Source organism: Pholis gunnellus (assembly GCF_910591455.1).
Source record: "Pholis gunnellus genome assembly, chromosome: 6".
In the NCBI taxonomy this organism is placed as follows: Eukaryota; Metazoa; Chordata; class Actinopteri; order Perciformes; family Pholidae; genus Pholis; species Pholis gunnellus.
The window spans coordinates 11722445-11744572 of NC_136532.1; the positions used below are offsets into that span (position 1 = coordinate 11722445).

At 41.0% G+C, this 22128-nt stretch overlaps 2 protein-coding genes across 2 annotated transcripts; both read right to left on the reverse strand.

The window, feature by feature from the left end:
- Positions 1-6: 6 nt before the first annotated feature.
- LOC306696973 (dynein axonemal heavy chain 10-like) lies at positions 7-6677 on the reverse strand (the record flags this gene model as incomplete). Its single annotated transcript, XM_079160709.1, has 18 exons — positions 7-20; positions 108-270; positions 356-835; positions 944-1100; positions 1225-1432; positions 1515-1679; positions 1788-1939; positions 2026-2192; positions 2310-2468; positions 2560-2736; positions 3022-3192; positions 4216-4410; positions 4522-4720; positions 4879-5069; positions 5275-5505; positions 5814-5971; positions 6233-6419; positions 6585-6677. 18 exons carry the CDS (start codon positions 6675-6677, stop codon positions 7-9), a joined length of 3267 nt encoding a protein of 1088 aa, XP_079016835.1.
- A 1761-nt stretch (positions 6678-8438) lies between these two features.
- atp6v0a2b (ATPase H+ transporting V0 subunit a2b) lies at positions 8439-20422 on the reverse strand. The gene is made up of 20 exons (XM_079160615.1): positions 19893-20422; positions 19175-19253; positions 18713-18810; positions 18307-18444; positions 18058-18155; positions 17494-17620; positions 16225-16307; positions 16018-16111; positions 15060-15272; positions 14505-14655; positions 14119-14258; positions 13865-14022; positions 13635-13725; positions 11607-11725; positions 11309-11519; positions 10915-11034; positions 10685-10804; positions 10453-10570; positions 10055-10226; positions 8439-9951 (listed from the first exon to the last, which is right to left on the reverse strand). The coding sequence occupies exons 1-20, from the start codon at positions 20007-20009 to the stop codon at positions 9849-9851; spliced, it is 2550 nt and encodes an 849-aa protein (XP_079016741.1). The 5' UTR covers positions 20010-20422; the 3' UTR covers positions 8439-9848.
- Positions 20423-22128: the final 1706 nt, after the last annotated feature.

Here is a 22128-nt window from a genome sequence, read left to right on the forward strand (position 1 = left end):
TCCCGTTCATCCTCTCCGATCTACACAAGCAAAACAGAACACAAGACATTCAGCAAGAGAAAAAGGATACATTCATACTTTAAATGTGCAATAATTCAACATTAAACAAACCTCCACTTTGTACATGGCCATTGTTCTGTATCTTTCCTGAATATCAATGAATCTCAACTCCACATCTAATGACATGTCCCTGATGTCTGATATGGTGCCAAGGACAGACTTCAGGTCATCAAAAGCGTCTGGGTTTTGTTTCAGCTTTCCAGAGAGTTCCTGTTGTATAAAATAGCCGTAAGTATAAATCACACGTAAAAATCGAAGAAAATGTACTATGACACAGTGTAGCATGATTCAATACCATGAGTTCATCTCTCAAGTTGAAGAGATCCACTTTGGCAGGCTTGTTGAGCATACTACCTAGTGAACTGATCCTGGACTCAGCAGCTTCCTGCAACGTGTGAGCCAGAGGCTCCAAGTTTAGATGGATGATGTGTTCATCCTTAAACAGAGGCTCCAGCACCACCTCTTGCTTGATACGAGAAAGGAACTGCAGCTCATCGTCATACATGACACAGGATGGTTTTCTTGCAGCAAACTTTTCATTGATGATGGTTTTGTTCTTTTCCCAAAGGGGCCCATAGCGTTCCCAGTGGACAAGATACTGATCCACAGAGAAGAGCCGCCGCAGTATGTTCTGGGACACTGTCATGGCGCTGTCATTTATCTGAGGATGCTGCCGCACGTCACTGTAGAAACTAAATGTCACCACCTCATCTTCACTACCCACATGTTGGGGAGGGCACATAATGCAGGTCCCATGCATCCAACGCACAAATTGCTGAAACACAACAGTATGGGCAGAATCAAGTCACATCTTCAGTGTTACAATACAAATTATATATTTTTTTAAATACAGTGGTACATAGGAAAATCCTGATTATCCTACCTTGGTGCTCTCTACACAGTCTCTGATACACTGAAGAATCCGCAAGTAGATCTCATTGCTTTGGGGCTGCAACACAATCTTAGGGGCAGAAAGGATGACATCAATTTGGAAAAGGGCGATACTTCCCCTGAGCACCAGGTTGAAGGCCTGGCTGTTCCTAAATGTGAAGGTCAACAAGAGGGATGTTACAGTGATTGAAACAGGTACTGTACTGCATTTTAAAGGAGTAGTGATTATTACTGCTGAGTTGATAACTTCAAAAACGTAATTAACTTAATTACCGAACCACCATCTTTATAAGGGAGTCTAGCACCTTGCGCTCCCAGTATATGTAATAATCTGCCATACATTTGGCTTTGCCACTGCTGGTTCCCATGATCAACTTCTCTGTCTTAGTGATGAGGGGTCCAATTTCTGCATACTTCCTACTCAGCAAATTCACAGTCTTGGTTCGCTCTCGTTCCATATGTTCACAGAACTCCTTGACCTCTGGAAAAAACATGCAATAAAGTCGATGAAAATAAGTTCAGTCTTATATTAAAATGAATATATCCAATAAATAATATCCTACTTGGTAAGTTGTTTGAGTTGTCTGGGACTTGATATTTCAGTAAGTTGGCCATCACGATGGATTGCAACTTTGACTCAATGTTCCTCTCATTCATCTGAACCGTGTTGACAATCAACTCAAACTTGGCGACAGCCTGAAGTCCTTGCTTGATGAAGTCGAGGATGCCTAAAACCAAACATTTATTATTTAATTTCAATTTTACAGACAATACTAATTCCACAGGTGTGCATAAATCAGACTAAACAGGCATTTCAGCCTCGGTATACATCATACCTAAAGAGTTCCAGTTGAGTCTTTGGCATCCAAAATACATGTCTTTCTTGACCACTTTGATCTGTTGGGCCAGCATAATGAAGTGTGTCTCACTGAGGCTGTCCACTACAGAGTGGTAGGAGTTGACAACTTTGTTCAGATCATTCACATATCTAAAACCAAGGTTGAAACAGGTCAGGCCAGAGATTACATCAATCAGCGATTGGTTTGGTACTCAGTGTCTGGTCATTATAATTACCTGATGAATTTGTGCTCTTGTAAAGCAACACTTTGAGCCAGGTCAGGCACAGAGTAGCCAAGTGACACCAGGTGTTTCGTCTCCGAAATTATTACTTTGATCTCTGGAGCAAAGTTCACAATGTATCGCATACCCATCTGTAGCCTGTTTTCAGTTGGAGGGACATCCTTAAAATGAGAAAAATCAAAACAAATTGTTGTGGGAAATTGAGAGATTGTGAATGTATCTGCATTTTGCACAATATGGAGTAACAGTTATGATTATGTAAATTGAGAGATACATACCAGTTCTGCTGGGATATGGTTTTCACTGGTAATCATGACCAACAGGGTGTTTTTCATTAGCAATGGCAAGTTGCTTTCTGTCTCAGCCAGCCAGTACTCGTACTTCATCACCTCATAGTTCTTGATCCGCATTGACATTTCCACAAACTTGTCCTTGGCCTGAGAAGAATGCAGCGCAAGTCACACAAAGGCTTTCAATAACATTTTGGTGTCAACATTTTTTTATATTTACTATCGTGAAATAACTCACCTCGTTGCACCGTTCACTTTCCAGCATCTCCGGCACTTTCAGAAAGGGAAGGATGGTGTGTTTGATGCGGTGGGAAATAGATTGAGCCCATCTGATGGCTCCTGCCACAGGAGGCTCATTCCTATTTAGTGGTGGATTGTCCTTCTTTGCCTCAAATATTTCACTTTCGCTGTCCACCTACAACAAAAAAGACTTGGACATTCTACAAAAGTACATATTTTTTGAAAAGTGTTGAATCATGAGGCTGAGTACATTGGGAGTACATGCAAACTCCACATAGAAGGGCTGTGCAGCCCTGGAATCTAACCTGTGAGGCAACAGTGCTAGCCACTACACTGCTGCACCCACTGTTCACCAATAGATATATTGATCTGATATCATCACATAACTTGATTCTAATTTAAATTTAACTGCAAAGTCAAATATCACCTCGCACCGTTTCTAGATTTCACAGCACAGTACCTCTTTGCAATACTGAGCAAGGATGTCTTCAAACTTTCTCATCAAATGGTTGTTGATGGCCTCTCTGGAGCGGATGTTTTTGAATTTCAGGAGCATGTCAAGGGCAGCAGCTGAAGAGTGCAGTGTCTTAAAAGACTGGTCAATGAAGTTGATGGCCTCTCCCTCAATAGCCTGAGCAGACGGATGCGACAAGTGAATCAGCTTGATAATTGAGGTTTACAGCACGAAGAAAATGAAAGAAAATTGTATTTGAATATGCCAAGCTCATTGACACAGCCATGCTTAAAGGGAACTACAATTTTAAACCTTATAGGTTAAGCATATGCAGTGGTTACTAATGTTCTAGCTTTGGTAGCTGTGGGGCGCAATGCCGCTCTAAAACGTTTTTATTGGCTGCAGCTGCACCAGAGCGGATATGGCCGGCGGGAACCCACAAGAACCGTAGCGGCTGAGGGCAAACATCCACTGGTGGTGCCTTTGCTGAAATGGCCCTCTGATGCCAACAGAAACGGAATCGCTCTGCTGTAATGAATGTCAGCATGGGCAGTTTCTTCTGGATGCTGTCACCCAGGACAATCCCGAGAGGGCGAGTCAGATGAGCATTACTATGCATGAAAGTCTGTCGTGGTATTTTTATTTTTCTGCAGAAGGAATGAGAGCCACCAGCCTCTTAGTGGGGCAACTGAAACAGCAGAGAGATACAGCGTGTAGAGCCAGCAGATTATCACGTCCTACTCAGTGAATTAAGGATTTATTTCAACCAAAACAGAGTTGCTGATTCTTGGAACAGTGGGATGACAAAAGGACTATTGGTTTTGATGAGTTTTATTTTGTTTCTGTCCATTTGAATGAAGCAAGTTTTAGGATGCGTAAACAAGGCAATTAAGCCCGTCTGTAAGAATTTGTCCTTCATTGACATTTTGTGTTTATTTTGTTTATTTTATCAGACGTAGTGAACGTGCAATGCACCCTGGTACTTATAGGCACAGCTAGCACTGCTCCGCAACAGAGGGAAAAACCTTTCTGGGTCAATACAGGACATAATTGTTCATTTCTATTTCTTCAGTGGACTACATTTACCAGCAGCACTGACTGGACATCCACATAAAAGGTGGCAAATTTTCCCTTTAATTCATTAATTTTGATAGACAAGAACTTTTCACAACTTCTGTATTTCAGATGTCCTAAACTCACCTGAACCGTAGTGTTGAAGTCTTGCATGATCATTTTCCAGCTACTCATCTTACAGATGTTGAAAGGATCAAAACTGACGTCTTCAAACGGCAAAACCAGCCTATCCACTCTGCACAAAACTTCATCAATGGGTTTTGGGTCACTGGTCACATTTTTTAGCTCTGGACCAAAGTTATTATAGAACTCCTCCAAAATCTGCACAACACAAATCAGGAAGAACTCTTTCAAAAACCTGAGTTGCTTTTAATACATCCTCATGTTTAGTAGAGTGAGAGGCCAGTATTTGTGGCGTTTGTGTATACAGACCTGCAAAACGTCGTAATAGTCCTGGCAGATGGAAGCCATGTGATCGGTCCTCTCAAACAGTGTCTTACGGTCAAATTCCCAGCGGTGACTCCTGCCTGATTCTTCAAGTTCAGCACGCACCTGGAAGTAGGATGACTTCCACAGGTCCAGGACCTGCTTAGCATCATACACCTTGGATTTGGCCACTTCCCTCTTATCTCTGTCCAAGGCACAGCACATTGTTAAGCTAAACTGAAACCCCAAAACAACCAATTCAAATAAATACTGAGCGATATTGATCATTTTAAAATATAGTTAAACAGTTGCTAAGCCCTAAGCCTCCAACGTAAAATTGAAACACAGTATATCTACACATACTTGAACAGCGCGTGGACATCAATGACTTGAGTCACACGTTGACACAGCTGCGAGGCGATACGCTTCATTAGAGGAACCATACGCTCATTTGTGTTGTAGTAGCAAGAAATCATCCACACAATTTGCAGGCTGGTCATCAAATCAGGGATGGCCTCCAGGAGCACATTCAAATTTGCTCCAGTACCCAGATTCTACAACAGACAATGTTCATGTTTAATATGAGTGAAGGTTAGGATAACAAAACAGTTCTGTAGTCACAATTCAGATTTTTAGAAAATGTTTATTGGCAAGTGTGTTTTTGTAACCATCAGCTCGTGTCAGTCACACTGTTCAATCTCAACAGTGTGTCGTGTAAAAAATATTTAGCAACTATGAATTGTAAAAAATGCAGCTCACCATGAAGTGTCTTTCCATTGTGCTGAGGAAGCGTAAGTTATCATCGGACTCCGCGTTGTATTTAGTGAGTTCAGCAACTGTTCCTTCCAGGGTCTGAACAATGCCTGCATCTGCTTTGGTCATCACCTCCAAGATCTTGCAGACTACCGGCTGCTTGAGTTGCTCACTCAGACCATTCATGATGGACACACGCTCCCGCCAGAAAGCTACCTCTGCCAAAGGGCCAGGGCCCTGGAGGAAGATTGAAACTGAATGGTTCACTTTGGCCTTTGGATATCACTATGTATATTCTGATTGATTTCTTCTACATAGCAGAAATACATTTTGAGCTGACAGAAATATCATTTCTTGGTAACGGGCCAGGACAGGAGGGCTCTACATCAGGTGACTAAAACCACCCCAGAACATCACTGGTACCCATCCACCGAGCATCAGGGATATTCGTGACAAGAGGGGTCTGTGAAGAGCCCAAAGGCTGTGGTATTAAGGTGTGTGTGTGTGTGTGTGTGTGTGTGTGTGTGTGTGTGTGGGTCACAAACCTGTGGCTCTTTGTTTTGCTGCAACTCAATAACAATGGTAATCTGAGTCTGCCAGTTCATCACACACTGCTCCAACTTCTCTACCATCTCTGGATTAGAAAGCAGCACATCCACCTCCGGCTCCAGGTCGAGCTCAGGGATGTGCAGTCTAGTCTCATCTGCGACAAAGGAGACAATCTTTAGATTGTACTGTTTGTTATGAACTGAGCATTAAAAACAAGCATAAGCAGTACATTAGAGACTTGTTTTTTCTCTATTTACCGACCCCAACAAAAAACTGAACTGACGTTCATGAGGGGGAATTCCAACAGGTTGTTAATTATTCTGCAGATTTCAATAAAATCTTTACTTGTTTTTTTGAATGTCAAACAATGATAAATTCCTGAATAAAAGTCTTTGGTCTATCTAATAAATCAAACCTTGTATCTGAAGGCGTTGGATCATTTTCTGGACCATGCCCGAATACTTGTACAACCTATTGAGCAACTCGTCACGGATCGTGAGTTGCCCACTTGCCTTCACTGGACTCTTCTCTTCTTCCTCTCCACTGGTTTCCCCCTGAGGAGAAACTGCCCTGCTTTCATAACCTGCACCAGTTATCTTCATCTGGTGGGCAGTAATTAAGGGAATATACACCTGACAAGAGACGGAGGGAAAATATTCTTCACATATTCTTTATTCAGAAAATCTAATGTTTTTAATATATATGGTTGATGATGTTTTTTTCTCTTGTTGTTGTATTAACTTTTAGTCTGTTTTCATTTTACTTACATGGGCAAGTTTGTTCTGCAGCACAGAAAGGGACTGTCCATTATCCATACCAATGTCAAATAGCCTGGGCATCAGCTTATTGGCCTCTTTCATGTCCTCTGGTTTATCAACGGTCTCTATTTAAAACACAAATGACAATATCTTGGTTGATATACTTTTACGTGCAATAAAGGCTTGAACATGCTTTATTGTAATGATCTGTCATCTCACCCCTCGTGTTCCTGAGAAAGTAGAACACGGTGGATTTCAGAAATCTCTCTGGGTATTCGTTGACTGCCACATGAAGCTCAATGTGATAGACCACTTGAATCTTGAAAACACAAAACCACAAATTGCATTTTTCCCTCTCCGTCAATAATACACAAATGATTTCAAACACATGCCACAATGTGAAAGCACTTTACAGGAGGATTTGGAGTTAAAATGTGATCTCACAGATGTGGGACTCTGTTCACTTGTCTCCTCTGAGTCTGAGGTCTTCTCTGGTTCAGTCTCTGGTTGAGTCTCGGACTCCTTGTCAGGATCTGAAGAGTCTCCATCTCTCCGACTTTCTGTGGTTATGAACGTTGTAGTGTCATTTAGACGCAGGCCTATTGTCCACGTGCTAACACAATTCAATATAACGTTACAAGACTAAAACCTGCCTTTGCTCACTTTCTACACATTAACGTTACCCAGCGAGCATTTTTCAACGACTATTTGAAGACGTTGATTGGGGCAAGGCAAGTTTATTTGTATAGCATATTTCAACAACAAGGCAATTCAAATCCCGTTGAAATGTGGTCTAAACGTAAACGTTCAATCAAGCAGACGAGGCACAACGAGGTTTGCGTTAACGTTACTACACCTTTGCCAACTTACCAACTGGAGTTTCAACTTCAATTTCTTCCTCTCTGATAGTTTTGAAAAACAGAAGACATAATGTCGAGTCTTCCTCAGAGACAACGTTCAAAAACGTGGTGATCTTCTCCTCTTCCTCTCCATCTCCCCGGTCGAATAGTTCGCGGAAACAGTCGGAACCGTCCGCTATGTTGAACCCGGCTGAGACGCACTCTTGGATCCACTCCACTCGTACGTCGTCGTGGGCCATGTTCTTCAATTAGTTAACATATCGACAATGAAAATCATACATTACTTTGTAGTTAACGCGCGATTTCAAACGTTGTCGACATCACATTAGAGTTCCAGTAACGTTAGCTTCAACTACTAACGTCAAGTTGCTGTGCTGCAGTTTATCCGTTTGACGTTGCCGGGGCAACCAACAAAAAAGTTTCCGCGTCTACTGCTCGTAACCTGTGGATGAGAATATTCTACAGTATGCCCAGAGTGCTGCCTGAAAGGCAGTTACCTGATGAGTCTGGCGATAGACTAACCGTTAGATGGACGTTACCAGTTATCACGTTATCAGTCAAGGGGGAGCTAACTACATTAACAGGCTTCGATTTTACCGAAGTAATAAATAAATAAAAATAGTGACTTGTGTTTCGATAGTTTTGTGTGTGTGTGTGTGTGTATTTCTTTATGTAACGAAGCAAGGCAAGACTACAAACTTAATGGCGTCCCGCCAGTGGGTTTTACATAGACAATGGGTGAACATTGTAACCTAAATGTATCGTTTTAGTTTTTGTGAACGAGGTCTTGCAGAGTAACGCATACCCCATTTATCAAAACAAAGGTGCTTTTAAAACAATAAGGCTATTTCCCATTCTGGGCTGAAAGCCTGTAAACATAAAATGTAGCTGCGTGAAGAGCGACAAACGTCTTGGTGTAGTTCCATGAAACGTTTCTAAACTCATACAATAAGGAATGTAGTTATAGGCTTTCACGAAAAAAAAAATATATATATAACTCAAACAAATCCAATTTATTATTGACATGAGGATGGTTTTCTCAAAGGAATTAGAACATGGAGTGTGTGTCAATGAAAAGAGATGAATCTTCACATTAAAACGAATGGTGAGTTTAGGGCTGCATTAGAAGAAATTACAATAACCCATTCAACCAACCCATACAACAGTTTAAAGTTAACTACTTAGGCAAATAATTACTGATCAACCATTACTCGTCCGAATAAAACATTGACTGACATTGTGTAACACATTGTCCAGTTAAAACTTGACACAAGGTCAATGTGTGGCAGTATTTTACTGTCGTAAATTGTGAATAATCTCAATCTTGCAATGACGACAACAATTAAGTCTCCTTCCCTTAGCAAAATTCCCAATACCAATTCCATACAATACTAAAAACTTAATACAATTAGCAAATACTACTAATGCCTGATATTAGTACATCATTCAATGTTCTCCTAATAAGATGGAATACAGCCTGGCCACGGTGTTACATATAAATAAAGAATCTTTCAAAGTAAAGGCTCCCGCCAACAGAGATGAGTCAACAAATGAGTGGAATGTTAAATTGGTCAGTAAGTGACAGATGCATAGGCAGTACTGTGAATGCATAAAAGTAAAAATCATATCCCCATCAACATTCATTTTTAATTCTGATACAACATCTTTAAAATATAATAAATTAAAAAATAATTCTGTAAAAGTATATACATCTCATCACAATCCTGCCCGAGCACTTTTCAATACTAACAAGTCAAGATCCTCAGCACTGTTTTGGTACCACACAGGGAGACACAAAGAGACACAGTATGTTGTCATTTGGTTGTACTTCTGTAAGGCACTCAGTGCAACAAAAGGTTGAGCAAGAGCTACGTAACTGAGAGGTGGCCCACTATACGAAAACCAGATCAGGAAATACAATATATTTTTTTCTTAAAAAGGGAAAAGGTGGATGATATTACTCCTAACTTATCTTATACTAAAATAATGTTTCTTTTACTTAATTATTTCAAGTTTGGCAGATGTGGTTTTCCATACAATCAACATCAACAACTGTTACCAATAATGCTTCAATAGAAAATTTAAGGTTTTAGGGGTATGGGGTACACTTTGATTTGGAACCTCACATTTTAACCTGCAGTGAAAATGTAAATGAGTGCAAACTCATACCATAAGAAAACATTTCTCAACAGGACACTCTAATGTCTGCATGTTTTAAACTGTTGGGAGGGCAGTGCCTTTCAGTCCAGTCCAAGTTTGTGAAGCTAACTATAGAATTTCTTAACATAACATATATATATAAAAAGATGACAAGAAAAACCATAATCTCCTCATGACTTCTGTAGAATGTGTCTTTATCAGCACAGGCCTTTTTGCTCAGTTTACCACCTACCACTATCATCAGATAGTCCCTTCACAGTAAGCCATGCTGCTCAAAGCTGGAGGGCAAGAGAGAGAAGGAAAAGGGGCAAAACTTCACTCCGGTCCCACTGTAGAATTTATTCTGAAACTCCACCCTGAGGAAGAAACAAGCAGCTGCTATGAATATAAAACACTCAGATCATTCTGAGAACTTTGGCCCCATCAATGACAAAAGTACTTTTGAAGTTGTTGTCTTACCAGTGCAGCCGGAGAGCATGAAGGAATGCAGACAGACCCTCCATCACCAAGAGGATGGTAACAGTAAGAACGGCAAACAGGCCAAACACAGGCACCAGGAATAAAACTCCGAGACGGGTGTCCATTCGTAGTCCTACTCGCATCACCATGGCCCACAGCACCTCCGATAGCTCTGTGAAAGCACGGAAAAGCACGGGGGGGGGGGGGGGTTGTCTTCAGGCATAGGAATACACATTCACAAAGGAAACATGAGCAGGCTGCAGTGTGTCCATGCTTTCAACATTATAAAAAACTAAAAACTACTACTCGAGTTCTCAATAACTTTGTACACTCACTGCATGTTCAGTGTGTGCTTGTATCGGTTTGAAGGAGGTTTTACTGCAAACCATCATACTCACGGGCGTGTGCCAGACTCAGAGCCCAGAGCCTCAGGTAGGAGGCTGTGTTGGAGACGCAACCCAGGCAATACTCTATGGTGTGGATGGCCTGATGCAGCAACTCATCTGCAAAGTCAAACTGTCACAACAACAAAACAAAACTCAGAATTACAGTCGGAAAACCAGGAAAACACAACGGTTTCTGGAAGTTTAATATTAACGGGTAACTGTGCAGTTGTTTCGCTGTGCTGACCTCCTCTTTCTGGCGCTCTCCACTCGTGGAGAGGTCGCTGTGACTACTGCCCTCCTCCATGTCGTGAGCCCTCATCAGGTACAGCTCCTCTTCACTGTTACGCCGCACACGCTCATATCCCTGAGAACACACAAAGCAGAGTGTAACGAGTCGACAATTCTGTCCGATATCAAGGCAACAAATATTTGGAAACTTATTTCACACAGAATGTCACCATTTCAAAGCCTCACCCTGTACATTCCTAGGCGGTGGCTTCCATTGCGGAGCCAGTAAAGGTAGACGGGTTTCCCCAGGAGCAACACAGGCACGGCGAGAACCGCAATGACCACTAAAAATACCTGCAGGCCAGTCTGGAAGAATCAAGACAACATTGTTATGATCGGTCTCAGTGACATCTGAAGTGTATTAAACCTAATCTGTGTAGTACGAACAGGGACATACGTTTATTTAAAGTGTCACATACATGCATACATGAATCCTGACCAGTGCATTTAACCCGTCCGAAGCATTTTTACTCGAGGAGATTTCTACATGCAGGAGAAGCCAGGCATCAAACCACCAACCTTTGATAAAAGGATGAGCCACTCTACCTACTGAGTCACACCCTTTCTATTAGCGTCTCACCTGCCCTGGATAGAGGGGCTGCACTGCATCACCCTGCATGAGGAACATGTTGATGAAGTGGATGAGGATGCTTGGAGCATGTCTGGAGTCCTTCGCAGTGAAGACCAGCCACTTGTAGATGATCATAAACACCAGATAGCCAAACAGACACAGCAGGAACAAAAGCTCGGGGAGAAACACCAAGTACAGGTTGTGCTTCTTCCTAAAGTGCCTGTTTACAAAAATAAAGCAGGCTATTAGAAACAGTAACATCCAACACTAGGGGGGATAACAAGATCATATAGAAGTCAGTACTTACAAGTGATTATAAGTGCTGAGGATGACCCCGAAGCTCATGTGTATGACGCCCAATATCACCGACATCTTCATCTTATAGGAGTTGAGAAATGTAAGGCGGTTGGTTGCCAAGTTCCAAATCTGTGCAAGGGAAAGATGACATCAAATCTACAATTTGTTGGAGAAAAATGATCAAAAATACAACTGTCAGCGCCTTGGTTTTGCCGCTGCTGAGCAGCAGTTTGTTCTCTGAGCCCGACTGTGCAAGATTGTTGAAATCCTCACTTAATGACTTAATGAAGTCTGATTGTTGTTCTGGCTAATGACGGTAGTGTCATCTGCAAACTTCACAACAAAGTTCTCGTCATGTCGGGGGTTGCAGTGGTGGGTGCACAGCGTGAACAGGAGGGGGCGCTCTGTGTTCAACACTAGAGAGGAGGAGGTGTGGCTGCCAATCTGGACAGCCTGGGGTCTGTTTGTGAGAACGTTTAACGTCCAGTTCCAGAGTGTGGCATTCAAGCCCAGAATGTTAAGTTTACCAAACAGTTTCATGGTGGAGATTGTGTTGAATCCAGAGACTGAAATCAATCTAGATGTTGTTGTTACATAAAAGGACAATGGTGGACGTCATGAAGCAGGTGAGAACAATCTCTTTAGTGAGAGTGACACGCTGAAAATGAAACTAATATTTCCCACATCCGCTGTGGACGCCGGCAGTGGCAGACTTGATAGCTGACTCTTTGTTGAGATCAAAAGCAAGCATAAAAAGGTGATCAGCTCATCTGGCAACGTGACCTCACTATTGATGGTTGCGCTCCTGCTTTTTGTAGCCTGTGATATCCTGGATCTTCTGTCACCAGTCTTTGGTGTTTAGGTCTTTTGCTTTAACTTATTGACGCCAGCTTTCAGTCATTGCTCTGGCGATGCTGTATGCTTCGTTATGACCTGATCGAAAGGCTGCTTTTTTTGGCTCTGGATAGGGCTCTCACGTCGCCATTCAGCCAGGCTTTCTTGTTGGGGAACGAATATATTGTCTTTGTGATTACACAATAAGCCACGCATTTGCCGATAAATGATATTTTTGTTGATATATTCCTCCAGATTGATGTCGTTCTCCTGGGTGGCAGTCCAGTAGAGCAGCTGTAGCCTCATCTGTCCACACTTTAACTGTTGTTTTTCTGATCGTTAGGCCCATTCAGCTGGGAGTAAGTCGGCAGCCGAAGCAGGGAAAATTGGTCGGATTGTTCAAAGTGGGGGCGGGCGAGGGCTTTGTAAGTGCCAGGAATATGTGTGTAAACTTGGTCCAGGGTATTGTTTCCTCTGGTGGGGATGAGGACACGCTGGTGGAATTTAGGTAAAACAGATCTGAGGTTTGTTTGATTTAAATCACCAGATAAAATAAAAATACAATCCGGTTGTTTTGTCATTTTGATAGTCCTTGTTGTTAATATACTAATATATTGGTATCAGAACATTACGGTACGATGGTGCGCAGTTTGAGTTGCGCAGTTTGAGTTTTCTTTGGGACTTACTCTGCCATGTCTCGTTTCATCACTCAAATCAACACATGAACTTTCTAGTAAACAAACGTGCAGCTCTTCCCCCTCCCACCTCTACTGAAATTTGATCTCCTTCCCTTTCCGGCCTCGACTTTGCAGCACATTGTGCACGGCCTGTCGGACACTAGCGGCTCCGTTAGTCTATACACAAACAAACATTATATTATGATAATTGCTTATTACTATGCAATACTAATTGGATTTAGCGCCATGACACCGTCGGCACATTTTGCTGATGTAGGCTGAACGTGTCATGATGTAAAATGCCGGATCAGAAAGTTTACATAACAAGAAACTGGTTTGAACTCGTACACCGGCAAACTACTTGGGAATGTATGCAACTTTAAGTGCACATGTCCTGGTGAAACGTTTACTGTGATTGGGAGTATGATGAGAGCTCTTTGAAGCCACCACAAGGATTAGAGGCAACGATAACATCTATCAGGTATTATATGACAAATCACGTCTTTCATGATGACTAGCCTACTCACCGGGTCAATGCCCAGAGGATACGGTCCGTTGAAAACTCCCGTGACATTTGGATCCAGAGTGAGAAAACGGTTCCCACTGATATCACCATTCCTTACAGGACACAAAAGAACACCAGTGTGTGTTAAAAGTAGGTCGTCATGGAACAAATCCACAATCGCCATCTTATCTCTACATCTTCAAACACTTATATTAGGTTATTCACAACATTCCTTCGTCGGGAAGTACTCACTTCCACACCTCGGCTCTGAACATGGCCGACACATTCCATCCGGAACCAAAGATGTTCAGGGACTTTGAGAAACAGTCATTGTATATAAGGCCGGTGTAGATGGAGAACAGGCCCATCAGCAGGATGATATAACGCCCCTCAAAGAACGTGTTCCAGATCTGCAAATAGACATCAAATCACTCACTTGACACACACACACTGCATGACACACAAATGAGTATCAGGTAAAAACTTGCTTTGGAGTAATCGCTCACCTCGTTCCTGGTGTTTTTAAGTTTGCGGTTGTTCTCGTACAGCACCATCCAGAGAGCAAACAGAGCCATGATAATGCCATGACCCAGATCCCCAAACATCACCGCGAACAGGAACGGGAAAGTGATGATTGTGAAAGGAGCTGCAAATGAGAAGGAGGAGAAGAAGAAAAAAGAAGTGAACTTAAAACATTTTATAGAGTGTAACAAAATATACGGACATAAAGACAACAGGAAATCAATCAGTGTAGCATTAACTAGACCCAAACAGACAAGAGGGAGTATTACAGCTACAATAAAAGGATCTTTTCTTCAAAGGCTGTTATGTAACACATTCATGTTCCATCCTTTGAAAAAATAAATTCACAGAATCACAGGATCCCACTCACCAGGGTTAACCTCTCTGTAATTGCCCACTCCATACGCGTCCACAATGTTCTGGAAGCCAGAGGTCAGTTTGTTGGTCTTTATCAGAGTGGGGGGAGTGTCGTTGGTGGGGATGCGATTGACAAAGGAGGGAACTGTCGCTCCGCTTTTTCTCTGAAATATCAACGTCAAATCAAAATGTCAGCATGTTTTCATATATGAATAAAGAACTAAACAAGAAAGAAAAGGATTTAATGACCCTTTGTGGTTCAACAGTTTTGGCATAACGTAATCAGTGGAGAGCCAGGTGTGGCTCCGTGATAAACAATCCTCTGAAGGAACAGTTATTCACATTAGTACATCTTTTTATCCCAAATATAGTCTGTCCTGTGCAGCCTGCAGCAGAATGACCAGTGGCCATTCAGTACCCTACCCTTTGGTCAAACTCAAGAGGGAAAAATTAAAGCAATGCCTAATTCAACACTTGCATTTATGATAACAATACTCCAGTTCATGAAGCAACTACCCCGGTTACTGAAACAGAAAGTCTGTCGTGAAGTAAAGAAGGGCTTCCTCACCGATCCTTCTTCCAGGGCTCTCCGCAGCGTGGGGATGTCATCGACGGGACACCAAACCTCAGCGATCAGACACTTGTTGGTAACATCAAAACTACACAGATTGAGAATATAGTAGATGGCCTTCATCTTCTTGACCTGGAGGACCCAGGTGTAGACGGATTCTGAGGCCTTAATCAAGACCTGTTTCAGGTAGTCCTCCGTCCTGTGAAGTACCTACACGAGGTTAGAGATGAACAGGGCTCTGAGTGAGGTACATAACAGATATTCAAAAGAAGAAAAAAGGGAAAGTTTACAAACCTTGACATATTTCAAAAAAATGTATATGATTCTGTATTGAACAGAGAGAAATAAACATTTACATTTGAGAGTGCTTTGTGAGTGACTTTGAAGAGACAAAGAGCAGAGAAACAGTCAGGATCAGAGAGAGGCTGAAAATAAAACGCATGAAAAAAAAAAAAAAAAACAGCTCAAGTTTCAGCTGAGGTCTCATGTTGATCATGTGCTACAGGGGGTGAGTGCAATTCTATTTTTTTAGTCACAGTGGCTTGGATCCACCAAATGATTCACTCAACAGACCCAATAACTGCCAGGACTGGCTCACAGGAAGAGGAAATTAGGTTCATCTTTTAGAAAATAAATCAGCCATTTAAATGTATTCCTTAATTCTTTGACCATAAAATAGTGGTTCCAATGAGGAATCCTTGATAGTTGAACTGTAATTCACTGAAAACTACATTTTCTCAAAGCTTGTTTTGACACATGTTGTATTCCTTAATCTTAAACCGCACAACCAGGAAAAAGAAACAGCTGGAGAGCTCATATTTAAAATGATCTAGCTGATACTTTAACAGAGATGATGTCAAACACATGTAATGTAAGCCTTAGTGAATGACAGAGAGACAAAAACAGGAACAGTGATTAAACATCTAGATAATTAGATACTAGACAATAGACGTACTGTGTGCAGGTCCTGAATGCGAGTTCTTAGTCCTTCCACAACATCATTCCTCTCCTCATTGCTACTGGGATAAGGATACACGTGACAGTGGTAGCTATGGAGGGAGAAAGTATGTTATTCACAATTTATTACAACTATAACTAAAAAAGGTATAAGCCACTGCCATTGAAAGAGCAACCACGAGACAAAGTAGTGTGGAATAATCACCAGTCACAGATCTTCTTCACTTTCTGACCAATTTGGTCTCCCCAGTAGGAGATTAAGAACACTACACTTTTGGTCTGCTCGCCCTGCACATAGAGAATGAGAGGAAGTGTATAAATCACTGATAAGACACAGATGCTCATCGATAATAACAAAGGAAGCGTCAATTTGGGCACAGAGTAAGTTTTCAAGTGATGGTTACATTTGTCTGGATATTTCAGAAAAATGAACTGAAAAGTTGATTCTTGACTTAGGAATAGCCGACAGGAACAGCCCCATTGCAACTCAAAGTGTGTTTGTTTTTGACATATTATTTTATAGTACGGATATTGTTACCGGTGTCAAATCCGCTGTTAATCAATGCATGTTAATGTGTGAGTCCCTCTGCTGTTTTCTAAATATTAAGTATGATTAGACTGTTTGCTGAAATATACAAAGCTATGGCCGGGCAGGTTTCAAGGCACCCTATAGACACTTCAAATCTTAATTTTCTTTTCAGTTTTCTCCAGATTTGTCAACACCCTTTCAGTGCCAGAACGTATCGGCCGATACCCAAAGCTCAGCTGTTGGTATCGGACTGAAAAAGTTGGATTGGTGCATCCCTAGTGCAGATACAGAAGTTAAGATGCAATCGGTCCTTAGAAGCATTTCTTAGATGAGGAAAAAAAGTGTATTAATTAAATTAAGTTTATGATTGTTGCAAATCAAGAAGCCAACTTAGGAAGTGAGATACAGACATAATAAGTACTTCATGCAGTGGTTTCTTCTACCTTCCTTGATGATATTTTAATATATTCTGAAGAAAATACCAGCATCACTGTCACAGCTATAGCAATACTAGCCACATGCTACTGTGGCTGTAGTTCTTAAGGAACCTTCATTTGCCAGGTTCATGTTTACTTCAACAGAGGAGCAATAGAAAGCATCCTGACTGGAAACACTATAAACTGCCATGGGATGTGCACGGCCCAGGACAGGATGCTCTACCAAGCATCAGGGATATCGGTGAAGAACTGCGAAGAGCCCAACAGATGTTAAAAGACAAAACCCAGCCCAGCCACCGCCTGTTCACGCTGCTGCCATCTGGCAAGAGATACAGAAGTGTCTTCTTTCCTCCGGCTGTGAGACTCCTCAATTCATCCTCCACCCCACAAATCATATACTTGACTTTTTTATTATGTAGTAAATACAAACTGCTTTTCATTGTGCAATGACAGTAAATTAACCTTGTACAGTTGTAAATAGACTATCACAAAGCGTTAAAAAACATACCGTATCAGGATCTTCCAAATACTCCTCCACCTCAGCATAGCTGAGGATGGTGTAGCCTTTACACACTCTCCACAGCATCCGCTCAAAGGCCCCGATTTTTGTCCTCTTGACGAGCCCAGAAATGAAACTGCAAGAGGAGGAGAAGGGCATTCACAAACAGCCTCACATGTGGGCCTACCAGGGCATATGAACTTTAAATGTAACGTTTAATACAAAATATCACAATAATGACATCACAATAAAATCACTATAGCCTCAAGAATTTAATTATGTTCAAAATGTATCTTAAAAAAATGTTTTGTGTTGCTTTTGACAATATATTTCTAAACTCTAAAAAAAGTCCTCTTTAATGTAATTGCATCACAAATGAAAAACTTAAAATATTATTGTTCCCTCACACCATTTCATTATGAACTCTTGCTTACACTAACATATTCACACAGAGAGTTAAACTCCAGTGGTTATCTGGGTAAACTAATGAGAGATGGGAATGAGGGAGATCAAACACAAACGTAATATATATATATATATATATGATATAACCAGCATCATTTTGACCCTCACCCAAGTCGGGCTCCGAGCCTCTGCATGCTGCTGTAGTCCATCATTGTGTCTTTTTCCAGAAAGGGAAACTCCTCGTACTGAACTTGTAGGGGCTCTCGCTAAAAGTAAAGACAAGATGCCAGGAGGGTAAAAAAAATCAAATCAAGGACCAGATTATAATTACCATATCATGAAAGGATGAGTTTGCTCTTTTATAAGCAAGAGGGGAAGGTGTGTGTAAAGAATCCAGCTATAGAATGACGTACTAACCTCCGATGATTTCTGTACGAAGTTGCGGCTGACGCGCAGCATGTGTGTGTACTCGGTCAGCTCCAGCAGGTTCCTCTGCAGCTTCTCTTTGTTCCTGGTGACTTCTCCCAACTCTACTTCTAGCCTCTGCAGCTGCTCCTGTGAACACACACAAAGACACCCAGCGATAACGGGCATTACAGGGAAAATAGTAATTATAATAAAATACATTTCCGATGAAATCTACCCATTTTACACAGACTAGAGCAGAACAAAGTACGATTCAGTGTTCTACATAGAGAAAGTACTCCACTACATTATTTTAGTTGCAGTGGCATTAACTCAACCGGGATTTAAAAGCTCTCCAGGAAAACTTCAATCAACATATCAAAACATATAAATGATGCTCCGCGAGCAAGCAACTAACCATTATAGCCATGACATGCTTGGGTAAAGGAGCCACTGGGTTCACGTCACCTTCTGGCAGTGAGATGTCTGCTCTCTTGACTTCCCTCAGAAGGTATCCTGTTAAAAATGAAGCGCAAACTTTCTAAGACACGAACATCTTTTCAGAGCCTCCAAATACCGTGGCCAGCCTTTAATACAAACACTGGATCCAAAGCAAAGTGGGACAGTGGGTTATTCTCTTCTCCTAATCTAATTGAGTTAGTTAGTTTAGTTAAGGCATGTCATTCGTCTAAAACCAGCTGACATTTCTCATGACTGTAGGGTCACTGGCTCAATGAAAGTTTCTACTGAGGCTACTTGCCCGTCTGCTTCGCTGCTTCAGTCCTTTCACAGCGTCGTCTTAACCATGACTACAACTACACCTCAATGAATAGACACCTTTACTGGCAAACTGCATATCAAAAGGTCAAGATATCCTTACCGAGGATCCTCTCCATCTCTTCACATTTTTTAATCTCGTTGACATGTTTCCGCTGGAATGCGTTAACACTGGGATTGAGCTGAAACAGGTTCGAGAAACATTTCAAGTCAAGCAATGCATGATTACCACTCCTCATTCCCACGTGTCAGTGACACTGTGTGAACTAAACATATCTATAGGTCTAACGATCAGAAACCATACAGGAAGTAACTGTGCAGGCCTCTTTACAGCAGCTATGATCAACAGGATTAGGACTGCAACTAATGATTATCTTCATTGTTGATTATTTTCTTCATTAATCGACTAGCGGTTTGGTCTATGAAAATAAAAATCTGTGTTTCCCAAAGCCCAAAATGACTTGCTCACATGCCTTGATATTCAGTTTACTGTCACAGGAGTAGAGAAACCAGAATATATTCACATTAAAGAAGCTTGAATCAGTTGTTTTCTTTAATACAATTCTGAAACTGATTAATTGATTATCAATATAGTTGACAACTAATTGACTAATCGTTGCAGCCAGGTGTAAATAGGATAGCTATGAATTCCTTCTCTAAGTTACAAGAAGAAAATGGCCACATCTGCTTTCATATGAAGTATAATTCTTTAGACTTAGGTGCACTTTTGTCGAGTGCTTTCGATGTTTGCAAACTCAGCAGTAAGTTTCAAAGTGAGACTTTGTTTAAGGAGATCACAGTTTGTCTTTCTCGGGACTTACGTCTCTGAACTCCACGAGCCCCAGCTCTCCCAGTTCACTGATGCAGTCGTACGCTGACCCAGACTGTAGGAACAGTTGAGCCAGACACATCTCCTCACCGCGGAGCAGAGAGCTCATGTTGACAGCTCGGATAGTTCACCTGCCTGCTGACGGTGAGCCGACGGGGCTAATCTTAGCAAGCTAACTAATGCGGCTTCTGTAAATTGTAGCACATCAAGGGCGATTAGTCAAAGTCCTGGTTCGTGCTTTCAACGCTGTAGCTCCGGTGATGATACAATGATTGACTTGCATAACGCTGACTTTAGATAGCTAACGTTACCGACGCGGCTGAGGCTGTTCCTGTTAGCTAAAGGGCTAACTTAGCCGCTGTGTCTTTAACTCTTGGATAAAAAACTTGTTTCGATAAAGTTGAATCTGAAATTGTGACTCAACCGGTATTGAGACCGCTAACGTAACATATTCAATCATGTAGTCGCGACTCGTCTGGTGGTTTATGAAGTATTTCGTTCTCTTGTCATATCCATGGTACTCCACGTCACTTGTCTAACTGTTGAATATAATCAACTTCCACAGTTCCTCAGCAGTGGAGGTAGCTTTGACCAATCACCGCCGCCCCCTGGAGTCTGCGCATTACACGTTACCTTGCTGTTGTGCTTGTAGCCCTCAACGCAGTCTGAAGGCAAAGGTAAACACATGCTTGATTGATAGTTTAGAGCAGTGGTTCCCAAACTTTTTCTGTGGAGCTGAAAAGGATGGACTCGTACACATTTTTAGGAATGTGGTTTGATGCTAGGCTCACCTGGGATGTACATATTGATAGAATATATATATATATATATATATATATATATATATATATATATATATATATATATATATATATATATATATCATTGTTGCACTGATTAACATCTTCCTTAATTAGGAAAAAACAAATCTGGTTACAGGTTAAATCACAAAATTAGTTAAATGTTGATTGCAACAATCTAAACATGCACTTTTATCATGCATCTTCCTTTTATAGGCAACCTTTTGTTTAAAAAAAGTGTCACACATACTTGCTGTTTACTGTAAATTACCGAATAAATCTATATAAATATATATATATATATATATTAGTATTATATCGATTATTACATATAACCAGTAGTTTATTACCACAGCTGGTTGAGGTGGGGCTATTTTATTACTACATTATACACTGATCGATGGTTTAATCTATAATAATACATCACACTTCATCAATTTATTACGTTTTGATTGTGAAATCATAATCTGCAAAGATTCATACAAATTAATTGGAGTCAAAAGTGCAATATTTCCCTATGAGGAGTAGTGTAGTAGAAGTGTAAAGTAGTATAAAATGGGAAAAATCATGTAAAGTACCTCACAATTGTAAGTATAGTACAAACTCTTGAACCAATATCATCGGTAATGAATTGTGTGATCTTTGGCACACTTCTGTAGATGTACTTCTGAAATTGAATCACGAGTTTAGGGAAGGGAAATACATGTGCATGGGAGTAATCCGATGGCATGTGATTGAAGATGAATATGATCTGATTCCTGATGATTGGTTGGATACGGTTTCACCAAGACGCATATAAAGAGCACGGGAACTGCTTTTTTCTTTTTCATTGAATCATCTGACCGTTGGGGTCTCCAGGTAACACTTTTCATTTCTTTGTTGCATCAGATCATCTTCTTACATCAATTTCTGAGTATCTTTAGCATGTCGATATGTACTTCTGGAGCACATGGAAGTTTTAACCATAATTGTGAAATGTAACTGAACATACTATGTATATGCACTTTTTCCTTCTTTGTACTACATCTGCTGAACAGCAGTTTCTCTCTGGATAAAGTTATATCTAATCTTATTGTTGAAATCTAACACATTCAAGATTATTGTTATAATCACTCCTCCAGAATTCCAATAGGACTCATATTACACAAGTAACAATGAATAATAAGACGTGTCATTTAAAACAAACATGGTTTGTAAATGATTCTCTCAACCAGAATAATGAAACCCAGCGTTTTCGTTCTCCGCTCCTCCTGGAGACACCTTCGGTTTACACTTATGCTAAGTATGATCTCAGAGTATGTGTAACGTCTTTATTGTCAATCATCACCAGGAGGTGCACGTAGGTCTGTTTTGTTAGCAAGAAAACTAACTAGTATATTTAGAAACATGAACCTTTTAACTGTCGGGAGTTTAGTTTTTTCTCCAAAA

Bases quoted from the DNA above. Each gene is read 5' to 3' on its own strand.
- atp6v0a2b (XM_079160615.1), bottom strand. From the start codon at position 20,009: ATGAGCTCTCTGCTCCGCGGTGAGGAGATGTGTCTGGCTCAACTGTTC. The intron at 17,621-18,057 runs GTGAGGGTCAAA...CTCCTCTTGCAG, and splicing joins AGGCTCGGAGCCCGACTTGG to TTTCATTTCTGGGCTCGTCA. The intron at 9,952-10,054 runs GTAAGACAACAA...TTTCTTCCTCAG, and splicing joins CATGCTCTCCGGCTGCACTG to GGTGGAGTTTCAGAATAAAT.